The sequence below is a fragment of the Rhinoderma darwinii genome, chromosome 3, assembly GCF_050947455.1.
Source record: "Rhinoderma darwinii isolate aRhiDar2 chromosome 3, aRhiDar2.hap1, whole genome shotgun sequence".
Lineage (NCBI taxonomy): Eukaryota > Metazoa > Chordata > Amphibia > Anura > Rhinodermatidae > Rhinoderma > Rhinoderma darwinii.
Genome location: NC_134689.1, coordinates 164,211,454 through 164,225,194, shown reverse-complemented (window position 1 = coordinate 164,225,194; position 13,741 = coordinate 164,211,454). Strand labels below are relative to the sequence as shown.

Genomic DNA, 13,741 nt, shown 5'->3' with positions numbered 1-13,741 from the left:
TGCTTGACCTCTTTAAAATGGCCTATAGCTTCATTAATAAAAGAGGTAGAACAACAGTATAATACACGCAATATTGGTTTACACATAGTCAGATTCTAACCCTATAAATGTAAAAAAAACAGTAAAGGTCAGTTTATAGAAAGGGTTAGTGCTGTCACAAGCCAGCAACATATTGCAAACCTTATCATTTGTAGGATCACTCTAAGGCCCCATGCACACGAACGCGGCCGTCCGAGCCGCAAATCACGGCCGTGCACACCACTACGGTCGTGTGCATGAGGCCTAACATCTAGGGTTGGCATGCATGACCTGATAAAAATGAATTTAAGCTGGGTTGTAAGTCAAGTTTCTAGAGTTAATATGCAAATACCAGTCTCATGAAAAAGTAAAAGCAGTCCTTCAAATATAATCTTACCTTCTTTTGATCTTCTAGTTTATGACTTATTGGATTCTTCCCATGCTTGCTCATTTCTGAAGACACATCCATCACATCTATTTTTGCCCTTTGGAAGAGATATCAGCAACTAATCCACAAGTTGGGCGTTACATATACACAGATGTGCCTTTTCTTCCATCACAATAGTGCTCCGAACTTTACTGAGTCCACAGAATGATTAAAAAAGGCATTTATCAAACCCAGGCGATAACCCTTGCAAACCTGTCTTGGAGCCTTCAGTATCAGCATATCTGTCTAAAACACTTCCACTGTATGAGACCCGCATCCATCTAGAACTGCAAATTCAATTGCTATCTTCTGCATTCTTCTCTTTGTCCCATCCTGAAGATTTACATTTCATCTATAAACCTGTCGAGATAAGACACAGAAATTTAGTGTATTTTGTCTAAACAGATATCAAAAATTGTTCAATAATCACACCATCTTAAGGAAGAGGAAAAATATGGAAAAGTTTTGTAGCGTAATAAACAAATCTAAAGTTAGATTCGTTAATATTATCTCTTGTTCTTTTTTATTCTCTTATAATCGGTTGTACTGACATCACAAGGAACATGTTGCTTACATGATCGTTCATTGCCCATTACACTCACAGACTGCATACAACTTTCACATAACATACCTGCATTGCCATGGTAACCACTGTTATTTTTATATTTTTACTAAACTTATTATAAATAAGTATGCTAAAAATTATATTATTATATGAATATACAGAACTTTTTTATTATTTAGTTTTTGTTATAACTGTTTATAACATTAATAACATAATAAAAATAATAATATTTGTAGTTGAATAAATATTTTATTATTAGCATTTTACACAGATAGACCTGCTTTATGGATCAGATACAAGTGTAGATTTCCATGCATAGAGCAGCTTCAATTAAATAGATGAACATAGACCAAAAAAAACAACCTCTTTTCTCACATAAGCACATGAGATCAACAATATGGGGCCGCTTTTTAAATTGTGGACATACTGAAACGTTAGAAAAATCTGGTAAGGCTTCGTTCACATCTGCGTCGGGGCTCCGTTCATGGGTTCCGTCGCACCTTTCCGTCAGGGGAACCCAAACTGAAACAAACGAAAACCACAGCTTTCCGTTTGCATTACCATTGATTTCAATGGTAACGCATCCGTTGCAAATGGTTTCCATTTGCCACCATTTTGTAAGGTTTCCGCTGTTTTGACGGAATCAATAGCGTAGTCGACTGCGCTATTGATTCTGTATCTATTCTGTAATAGATAATGGCGGTTAGGTTTTAAAGTCCTCCACCTAGACTATATAGTTGGACAATTCCCTGTATAAATTGCAAAGAAAAAAAAGAATAGATCCGGAGTTGTATAAAATTTAACTTTTACTGTATTCCGTATAAAAAAAATATATTTTAGAAAAATAGTGGACAAATACAAATCATGGTGGATCCATGCATTCATGCATTTAACATCCGGGAGGAACTTCAGACACTGTATGTTGTTACAAAAACGCTGTAACATCCAGGATGAAATGTGAGCATATGTAGAGTCATCAAACAGTGGAATGCAGACATAGTGAAACTGTATATTAATATATTTCTATTTAAGCTCCATGCATAGAAAAAGTGGGGTTAACTTTCCACATAACTCCTTGCTTGAAAAGAAAAAGCAATGGGGTCAGTGCCCCCTACCCATTCAGAACCCATTCAGAAGTCATCTGCATTTGAAGGGGATTGGGGAACCTCCTCCTTTAGATGTTTTAATCCTCCCGACGCGTTTATTCATGGCCAAAGTAATTCATTTGGGGAGACTCGCCTGATAGCTTATGTCCATGGTTTAATACCAAAGGAAATAGTTGGAGCTTAGGTTTACGTTTCCATCACCATTGATTTCAATGATGACGGATCCGGTGCAAATGGTTTTCGTTTGTGTCAGTTGTGACGGAATCAATAGCGTAGTCAACTATGGTCTCTCAGGGCTCCATTCCGAAAGCTCAGACGGAACGTCGGAACGGAGCCCTAGCGCAGATGTGAACGAAGCCTAAGGCTGTTACTTTTGTTGCAATGTTTTGACTCAAACTTATTTTTCTTTAGGCAGCTTACTTAATTCAATTACTGAACAGAAAAGACTTCACAAGAATCAACTTAACTATAATTGACTAAAGATCTAGATTTGGGCTGCAGGGGAATTAAACGCTCTAAATGTCTTGGGAAACAACAACAGAATAATAACATTTATAGCCGCTGTTACTATAGAGCAATAGCTTCACTTGCTCACTCCAGTCTTTGCATTGCTATTTGCTGTATTAGTCAATAGCAATTAAGTGATACTTGAATTTCTTATTACCTGTATATCATCTTACATTACTCTGTATTTATACATAATCTGTACTTGTGTTGAACTATACCTCCCATGCACTTCATACCTCTCTACAGGGGAAATCTTCTGACATATGCAACGAACGTAAAGCCCCAACAGATTCCACTTTATGATATACAGCACTATACCTCATTCATAGGCACCTATGTTAAGAAGAGTAAACAGCACAATATACTTTAAAAAAAGAGAAACGAGTAAGGGGTACTGGATACGACTTCTATCAAACAGATATAGTGCTTTCACAATATGTTTAGGCCCTGTTCACATCTGTAGTTTTCCGTTGTTCTACTCTGTCAGAAGAGCAAAACAATGGAAAATTGGAAGCAACGGTTCTGCTGCCACACAAACATCAACTACGGCAGACAGAACCTATTGAATTTAATAGGTTTCCGGAGGCTTTCCATCGGGGTGTTCATGGATTTGCCGGAAACAATAGCACAGCATGCTTCGCCATTCTTTTTGGTAATGTCTGCCGGATCTACAACAGGGTCTTAGCTACATGTGCACCTGCAAGCAGGAGATTCAGAGTCAGACAGGGCAGTTCGGTTGCTTGGAAAACATAAAACGCCTCTAATCGATTCGTATGTCGCATAATTGCCGAAGAAACCAGTCCGCCCTGACTGACACTGTATCTCTTGCTGCCAACTGCACATTTTAGCAGGAAATGCAGCTAAAGATACCGTCATATTGCCACTTTAAATAATAATAATGCTTCAAAATGTGTTCCTATAGACAACGAGTATAAAAGGAAAAAACAAAACATTCACCTAGCTTCATTTAAAAAAAGTTTAAATAAAAAGACCTCAATAAATCTGTAAAAAGAAAATACAGATGGCTAAAACACATAACAAAAAGCAGGTTGCCAAATGTTTTAACAAATCTTTAAGTCAGAGCACGTAGGAGCCGTAAAAAATGACAATAATCAGTTAGTAACTGGGGATTCGAAAAAGTCATAATTACTACAGGCATTCCTAGCTCTGTGTATGTAAAGAAAGAGATATAAGTTGGTGGAATTGAGACCAGAGTCCTCAAACAGCTCATATCAGTTATTTCTGACTGGATGGAACCAATGCATCGGAGCAAAGCAAATGTACTATCTATATTCAAAAAGGGATCTAAATTAAAAATACACCTTATTTAAGCCTTATGTCTATCCTAGGACAGATATTTTAGGTGCTGTTAGGTGACTACATAAAGTTGTGATTAAAAATAATATTTTAACAGACAACTAGCAGGGTTTTATGAAGGATAGAAGTAAAATTTAATTTGCTTTTATGAGGTCAGTAGAAGACACTACCTCTCATAGATGCCTAATGAATAAATTAAGGTCTATAGGTTTAAGCCCCGGTCAAACAGAGTTTTTGGTGCTAATTTTGACTTGGAAACCACGCCGGAATCAGCACCATAAAATGGGCAAAATTTAATTGACCCCCATTGATTTCAATTGGAGGTAGAGGTGTTTTTTTTTTCTGGGAACTTTTAGCTGCTTGCGGGGGAAAAAAGCGGCATGTCCTTTCTTGCCGTGGTTCTGCCTCTGACCTCCCATTGAAATCAACGGGAGGCAGAAAAAACCTACGGTGCTCATTTCTGAGCGTTTTTTGACTAAGGTCCTCAATGACCGCGGGCAAAAACACCCCGTGAAAAACACTGCGGAAACGCAGCAAAATATTGCAGGCAAGTCAAAGTCTGCTTCAAAATTTCTAAAGGAATTTTGAGGCAGATTTTTTCTGCCCGCAAAAAACTCAGTGTGAACTAGGCCTAAGAAAGTATAGTTTGTAAATGAATTGAAACTTGGCTCAGGGATCATATCCAGAGAGTTGTATTCAAAGATTCTTACTCTGAATGGTCCCTGGTTATAAGTGGTATACCTCAAGGCTCAATGCTAGGATTATTATTGCTCAATTTAATTATAGACTATATAAAACATGGGACTAGCAGTACAATGAGGAGGATTTACTATGACCTAGACCCAGTGACTGTTTGGGCATCCAATTGGATAAATATCAAGTTATGCTTCTAGGTAATACTAATCTGTATCTACAATATGTCCTGTTAGGAAAGGGGAAGGGGTTTAACCTGGGAGAGTCACTGGTGAAGTGTCTAGTAGGCTTACGTAAAGAGAACATGTCACCTGCCCAAAAAACTGCATCTGACATCTCAGCTAGATTGCAGGTGCCTCACAGATTCTGCCGCTTTTAATAATTTTTTTCTAGACCCCACCGTTGCTAAGATAACGGTACCTTTAGTTTTGGTGCCCGATATGCAAATAAGGTCTTTGACTGTCAAGTGGGCAGGTAACACCTGTCTCTTGATAAGGGATAACTGCCCACTTGGCAGTCAAAGGCCTCATTTGCATATCGGACACCAGAACTAAGTGCAAAGAAGTGCAACAATGTTTGGTTATTAATTCCACAGACAAAAAATATGAGCAAACCCCTTAGATAGTAAGTGTAAACTGCAATGCTATCTGATGAAGGACGTAATTGACAGGTGACACTTAAGAAACTCAGTTTCTGAAACAGCAAATTTACCAATTAAATTGGATTAGCAAATACGTACAGTCAAATTTTAGAAGTTATACTGTGTTTCAACATACCTTATTATTTACTTTCCTCACATTATTATTTTTATTTAGCGACTGATATATTGTTGGCTACATTGTTGAACTTTGCTTTTCAGTTGTTTGACAGGCACTCTGTTAAACTGGGGATTATATATGTGTAAATTTTCAATCAGATATTTACAGCTCAACATTGCAACAATATTTTACGTAACCCTTTGTCATTCATACTGTCGAAATTGTGTAGGTTTATCAGGCAGAGGTCACACTTCACAAAGACACCGCCATTCAAACTGAAACTGTTAGAAAATATCAGATGCAGATAGGATTGGGAAAACAGGTGCTTGGCAGCTCTGCATGAAATCTGAAAATGGTGAAGAGACTAAACATATCCGAACAGAAGGTGTAAATTACTGATGGGATGTGTTCCCTGGTGATTCAGTTTGTCCTTGACTTCAGTCAAACAAGTTATATTGTTATATATAATCTTATATAATATGTCTAAGTAATATATAATATAAACACAATATAATACTATATAATAGGGATCCTCAACTGACGGACCGCGGTTTGAACCCGAACCACAGACGCCTGTTCTCTAGACCAGTGGCGTCGATAACACCAGGCATCCAGGTCAGAAGCCCGGTGCCCCGTCCTCAGCACACAGATACAATTGAATACTATGGCGGAGTAGAGATCTATCAGCTCCATGCTCCATCATTCATCAGGCTACAGGTGATGTTAGGCCTGCACCCTAAAAGACTTTGGGACAGAATCCCTGCGCAGGCTGGCGCGATGATGTCACTGCTTCGTGCCAGCCTACGTGAGGGTCCCGTCTTGGCATCTCATAAACTGCAGGCCTAACATGGCTGAGGAAGCTGTGCATCTCCAATCGTCGTGGGAACAGGGCTAGGTGAGTAAAATTTTTTTGGGGGGTGCACTAACTACAAAGGGGATGTATGGCACTATCTACAAGGGAGGGTGGCACTATCTACAAGGGGTATGGCACTTTCTACAGGGAGTGTGTATCGCTACCTACAGGGGGAACTGTGGCACTATTTACAGGGGTGTGGCACTATCTATAGGGGACACTGTGGTACTTTCTACAGGGGGCTGTGTGGCAGCATCTATGGGGGTGGCACTATCTACAAGAGGGAACTGTTTGGCACCATCTACAAGAGGTATTGTCTGGCACTAGCTACTGTGAAAATATCTAAAAGGGGCATTATGTGCCATTTTCTACAGGAGGAACTTCGTAGCAACTATCTACAAAAGGCACTATTTGTGGCACTATCTACAGGGAGCTGTGTGGCACTATCTACAAGGGGCATGTCTGTCACTATATACAGGGGGAACTGTGGCACTATCTAAAAGGTGCATTGTGTGGCATTGTCTACAGGGGGCACTGCGAGGCAATTATCTCCAAAGCGCACTATGTGTGGAACTATCTACAGGGGAAACTGTGGCACTCTCTATAAGGTGCATTGTGTGGCACCATCTAGCGGCACTATCTATAGGTGGCAGATAAGCTTCAGACTTCTGCTGTAGATCCACAGGTAGGAATTGCCTATGGTAAATCCGACCGTATAAATATAGACTTACTGTTGGTGTTCAGCTCAGACATTCACCTGATGGCAGACCCAGGTAAATGGACCTTGACTAAAAAAAGTTGAGTACCTCAGCTATATAATAATAATACTGTAAGAAATAGCAAATACTTTAATGGCATCTAAAGTTAAAAAAGTAAAGGTCCCAAACCTTTTGTAAGTGGTGAGCCACTTCCAAATATGACACCTGTTTTTAAGCCACACAAATCAGTATTACATTTCCGTTAGATCACATAAAACATAACAATTTCTCTAATTTTTTCTAGATATTGCTGGCACCCCCTGATGTTTGCGTGATTCCCTCTCAAAACATCTACCTAATGTGTTTAGTGCTAGAGGTTACACATGCTCAATAGCTCAGTCCCACTTCCCACCTGCATTATTTATGCTACTATCATACTTCCCAACTTTCAAGTAGAGAAGAGTAAAGAGGGACAACTAATGCGGCACAGTAAAGTGTGACACTGCACTTTTTTTTCTGTTAAAGAGGCTCTGTCACCAGATTTTGCAACCCCTATCTCGTATTGCAGCAGATCGGCGCTGCAATGTAGATAAGAGTAACGTTTTTGTTTTTTTTAAAACGAGCATTTTTGGCCAAGTTATGACCATTTTTATATTTATGCAAATGAGGCTTTCTAAAGTACAACTGGGCGTGTTTAAAGTTAAAGTACAACTTGGCGTGTATTGTGTATGTACATCTGGGCGTTTTTACTTCTTTTACTAGCTGGGCATTGTGAATGGGAGTGTATGATGCTGACGAATCAGCATCATCCACTTCTCTTCGTTAACACCCAGCTTCTGGCAGTGCACAGACACAGCGTGTTCTCGAGAGATCACGCTGTGACGTCACTCACTTCCTGCCCCAGGTCCTGCATCGTGTCGGACGAGCGAGGACACATCGGCACCAGAGGCTACATTTGATTATGCAGCAGCATCGGCGTTTGCAGGTAAGTCGATGTAGCTACTTACCTGCAAACGCTGATGCTGCTGCAGAATCAACTGTAGCCTCTGGTGCCGATGTGTCCTCGCTCGTCCGACACGATGCAGGACCTGGGGCAGGAAGTGACGTCACAGCGTGATCTCTCGAGAACACGCTGTGTCTGTGCACTGCCAGAAGCTGGGTGTTAACGAAGAGAAGTGGATGATGCTGATTCGTCAGCATCATAAACTTCTATTCACAACGCCCAGCTAGTAAAAGAAGTAAAAACGCCCAGATGTAACTAACACAATACACGCCCAGTTGTACTTTAACTTTAAACACGCCCAGCTGTACTTTAGAAAGCCTCATTTGCATAAATATAAAAATGGTCATAACTTGGCCAAAAATGCTCGTATTTTTTTAAAAAAAAAACGTTACTCTTATCTACATTGCAGCGCCGATCTGCTGCAATAGGAGATAGGGGTTGCAAAATCTGGTGACAGAGCCTCTTTAAGTCATGCCTCCAAACCCGCCCAAACATACAGTTCAGCCCACACAGTATGATGCTTACATAGTGCTTCCCACATTACAATGCACCCATAGAGCCCCCCACACAATAGAATGCCCCCATAGTGCCCATCACACATTATAATGCCCCTGTAGCTGCCCCCACACAGTATAATGCCCCATAGTGCTCCCCACAAAGTAGGATTCCCCCAAAGTGGCCCCCACACAGTATAATGCTTTATAGTGCCTCCCAAACAGTTTGATGGACCCAAAGCTGCTCCCACACAGTATAATGCCCCCATACCCAGTATAATGCCTTCATAGTGCCTAAGAAAATATAATAAAATAAATGCTCACCTAGCCCTGCTCCCACGATGATTGGAGGACATCCCTCGGCTGGTTTCCTCCGATCTGTGCTATGTGTGGATTGGCACAGACAGGCGTGATGATGTCTCTGAATCGCGCCTGTCTACGCCAAGCCGCTCACAGCTGGCTTTATGTAGTGAATGGAGGAGCAGGGAGCGGACATTGGATTTAACTGTATCTGCGTCCTGAGTATGTAGATACAGTTTAAACCGGAACATGCCACTGTTCCCCTGAATCTGGGGCGGTTGAGAGGTATGTACTTTTACCATTATCATGAATGACCAGTAACACCCCATTCCAGAAAATCAGATCTGGCTTGTAAATTAGTTGGATTAAGGATTGTACTGTATTAAAGCCAATTCAAAATCTAAACAAAACATAAATTGGGTCTTATTTTAGAGCTATTTTAGCTATAAATTGTTGTATTCATTATAAATTATGTAACATTTTAAGTGTTACTATTTTTGACATATGTTTATATGCATGGTATTGTATGTCTGCAAAGTACACAAACATTGTCTGTGACAACAAACATACAGTACAGTACTCTTTTACAGCTGAAATATCTACTTGCTCAATTACTTTTCTGCTATTATTCAGACGAGTGTATTGTACCCATGTTTAACTATTCATATTCTGTATGTAACACTTGACACAAACACACGCACGCACGCACGCACGCGCGCACACACACACACACACACCTCTACTTCTACTAAATAGAACTTTAGTGGGGGGCGGGTGTTATATCCGGCATATGTCCTGTATAGTTAAACACATTTGAAATAAGCATATCTGAATTAGGTCTTACCATTACTTATATGAAGAATGGATTCACTAAACACTACAGGTGACTAAAATGAAAATGCCATGGAGTAAAAGAAGACCTTCATTGGAAACACAACTTCCATCGCTGCACCCCACACCTGATTGTCTATCATGCTCTAGACATTTATATATACTGTACTCAGTTCTGTCTGCTCAGAAGACACCTTCTTGAATTGTATATTTCCCCTGCTTTCTCTTCGGCCCCATGCACACAACCATATCTGCAAATACTGACCGTAAATACGGTTCCGTATTGCTTTATAGTCATCAGCAAATCATCAGCAACGTGCCCATTTCTACTAAATGATATCAGCAAATACGGTCCATAGTGCATCCGTATTGCATCCGTATATACGGATCCGCAAAAAAAGTGGCCTGGTTGATGGGAAATCCCCTTTGTGTCGCTTAGCAACACTTCTGTATTTGCGGATGGCTATCCGTATTTGTGGACGTATCCGCAATTTTGGCTTCCCCCATAGACTTCTATGGAGGAGTTTGTGCCGCAATTGCGGACCAAGAACGGACATGCTCCATAATTCTCGGCACAGTTCTGCAGCACGGACACTCATCCGTAGTGATACGGAAAGATGTCCGTGTTCAATGGAAGTGAAGGGGTCCGTATTTGCGGACCGCAATTGCGGTCCGCAAAACTCAGGTTTTTTACGGTCGTGTGCATGGGGCCTTCCTCTGTGATGTTCAGGGACAGCATTATGGGGGGACAAACTGGGCAATTGCTCAGGGCCCCACCCTCTTAGGGCCTCCTGCCCACTATAGCAGCCATATCGGCTGCTACGGGGTCCGAGGCATGAGGGGGCCTGCTCCTCCTGGCACATAACATTTATGTGACACTATATACAGGGGGATGTGTGGCACTATCTACAAGGGGGGCTGTGTGGCACTATCTACAAGGCGGAGGGCTGTGTGGCACTCTCTACGTGGGGAGGCAGTGTGCCACTATCTACAGGGGGCTGTGTGTAGCACTATCTACAGGAGATGCTGTGGAGCTTTCTACAGGGGCACAAAGGGGGCATTATTACTGTGGGTGCACGGTTACTGATGGGGCACTTTTATTGTGTCAAGCACTGAGGGATCATCTGGGGCACTGTGGATTAAGAGTTTGTTTAGAGGAAATTGTATATTTGGGGAGCGTGCTGGAAAAGAAAGACGCCAACATATCTGTGTCAAATTCTGCAGAAACAAGTCGAGGCTGGAATAAGTCATCACAGTGGAGAAAAAAAAAAGGGAAAGTGAACGACTAATCAGAGAAAACATCACCTGTGGATCACTGTAATGTAATCACTTATATTGTCTGCAGAGCGCCTGTGTATAACTGGCATCTACAACTGTATGGTCAGTATATGGTGGTAATGTTTTATGGTCTGCAGATCTCCTGTGTATAACTGGCATTTACCTCTATATGGTCACTATATGGTGGTAATACCAGTCTTTGTTTAGTTTTTTTTATTCAGTACGGTATGGGGCTATTATTCAGTCACTATGTGTTTATGCTATGGCGGTATTATTTGGACCTTATATTGTGTCATTATTTGTAATATTTTCCTTATAATATTGAGTTGTGTTCAGTAAGGCCCCATGTGCACGACCGTAAAAAATCTCTGTAATTGCGGACCGCGATACGGTCCGCAATTACGGACCCGTTCAGCTCTATTGGCTGTGGACACCTTTCCGTATCGCTACGGAAGGCTGTCCGTGCCGTAGAACTGTGCCGTGAATTATGCCTACTTTTTGTATTTTACGGGCCGTGCTCCCATACTTTGTATGGGAGAACAGCCCAAACAGATGTTATGCAATGTCCCCAGTGCGATATTTAGTGATAGGAGCAGCAAGAAAAAGAACAGGTAAGAGATGGACACATTTCTTAATGGAACACATGGCAACCTTTAGATTTGGTTGGAGTTTCTCTTTAATAGACAGACTCCTGGAAAGCCAAATGTTTTTGAAATTATTTTAAGCTGAATTCCAACATATCTAAAGTGTCTACAATAAATTAATATCTAATTCCCTTTATTTTAAAAACATTTCATAGAGATTTCCAGATAATTAAAATTAATTCTTAAGAACGTGTCAATTGAGTCAAACACAGACAGTAAATGTATCTGTTAATTTATGGCAATTTATGCTCAATTCATCACACATGAAAAATGCATAAGATAGCAGTACATTTGAATGCTGCCAGCATTTATATAAAAAAAAAAAAACTGCCATTCCACTTGGGGGCATATTTGCAGACTGGTACAATGTGTTTTTTCTTTTAATTGTTCACAGCTTATGTTACATGGTGCAGACTTATTTTTGCTGAATGCTGCAAAATATAAAAAAGGCTTCACAAATGAGTAGATCACATTCTAGTGATAAAAAAAATGTTTGGTTCTAGAGGAAGAAGTATAATAAGCGACTACCTCTCGTGAGACTTATATGCTTTACACAAATAAAGAGTGGCGACAGCTCATCCTTCCTAGAAACCAATATTGCTAAATGACAGAAGTCTTGTAGAAGCATTAAATCCATGGCTGAGTCAGTGTCTGCATAAGTAAGCAGTCCACATATCACATTGCAGGGAAGGAGTTTTTTGTCTATGCAAAGCCATATTAATTCATAGATAGTATAATCTTTAGTGGAGGCGCATGAGCGTAATTTTAATATCGGTTTTCATGCTCTAAAGCTGATCTTACACTGAATACTGAATACCTAGAGAAATTCTGCAACAAATGAATAATATAAATCAGCGGCCTCATTTGTGAACTACAGCTCCTGGTAAGGCCTGGTTGTTAACAATATGTACATACATTAATGCATTTCTCTCTGATCCTTCCTTGCCAAGAGAGGCTAAAAAAAGCTAAACCTCTGCTCTCGAGGGCTCAGAATTCACACTGAGAGCTCTGCAGTGAGAAGCAGCAGCACCACATGCTTTTCCAAATAAATTATTAACGGGTCAATTCATTAACATGTCTTTGTGCCCCTTGTTAGTGTCATAAATTATCATTCTACATGTTTTTTGAAAGTGAATACATGGTCACAGACAGGACTTGAGGTTTTTAACAGGAAGGATGAAAAAAATCTATTTAACGGAAAAAAAACAACTTTTAAAAGGAGAGGAATGTACTTTAAAACCTACACAATCAACGATACTGTACAGTAGATCGTAAAATAATGTCATTATTATTTGAATGTAGTGCTGTATCTATCTACTTTTTCAATTATTTTTTTTTATAAATAGCCACAGGATGGGGCTTTGGAAACATTTCTTTGGGATCCCCAAGGTACCCTAGTCGCACACTGGAGGCACCACTTGCTGAATGTTGTTAATGAGCTGCCGTGTTGCCTAAGGCTCATAAAAAGTCTATTAAGGTGTGGTAATTTTGTGACAATATATTTTGTTAATTTTACATTAAGGTTTATTCAGTTAATATATTTAGTATTTTGATGTAAAAGAGAAGAACTAATATTTTACACTCACCAAAGTGACAATAATATCTCCGCTTAATTAAAGAGGCTCTGTCCCCAGATTCTCAAACCCCTATCTCCTATTGCATGTGATCGGCGCTGCAATGTAGATAACAGCAACTTTTTTTTTTTTTAAACGTTCATTTTTGGCCCAGTTATGAGCTATTTTATATTTATGCAAATGAGCTGTGTCTCACTTAGCAGCTGGGTGTGTTCCCCTCATCTAGCTGCTACGTTCTATCCTGACCGCCGGTGAATTCTCTGTGCTGTCTTCGCAGTGCTGCTACCCCGTTTACCTACGGGAGCAGAACGCGGCTCCTGAAATACTCTGTGCTGCCTTAAACTCTGTGGACAGTTCAGGCTGTCAAGCTTGACAAAGATCCCATAGAGACGGATCGAAACGTTGCCTGCCTGGGGTGAATAAACACACCACTTTTTTTCACCAATTTCCTTGGAGTGCTGCCTCTTTTTGGATTTCATTAACAAGGGTTCCTAGCCTCAACCTAGGAGGCCTGCACCCACTGCTGTTGCTGTGCTGCTTTACTCTTTTTCTCATTTTATATATATATATATATATATATATATATATATATATATATATATATATACCAGTAGAAAGACGGCAGCACTCTGTTTCCAAGTACGAGATCAAGTAATGAAGGGTGCCAGCTGATAG

General features: G+C 40.3%; 1 protein-coding gene across 1 annotated transcript in view; it reads right to left on the bottom strand.

The window, feature by feature from the left end:
* The window catches only part of LOC142749240 (neuron navigator 3-like), a 508,575-nt gene that overhangs the window by 355,995 nt on the left and 138,839 nt on the right, over nucleotides 1-13,741 (bottom strand). The window contains exon 2 of the mRNA XM_075856999.1: nucleotides 416-805. Coding sequence (XP_075713114.1) covers nucleotides 416-487 — 72 coding nt within the window. The 5' untranslated portion in view covers nucleotides 488-805. The remainder of the gene's footprint in view (nucleotides 1-415; nucleotides 806-13,741) is intronic.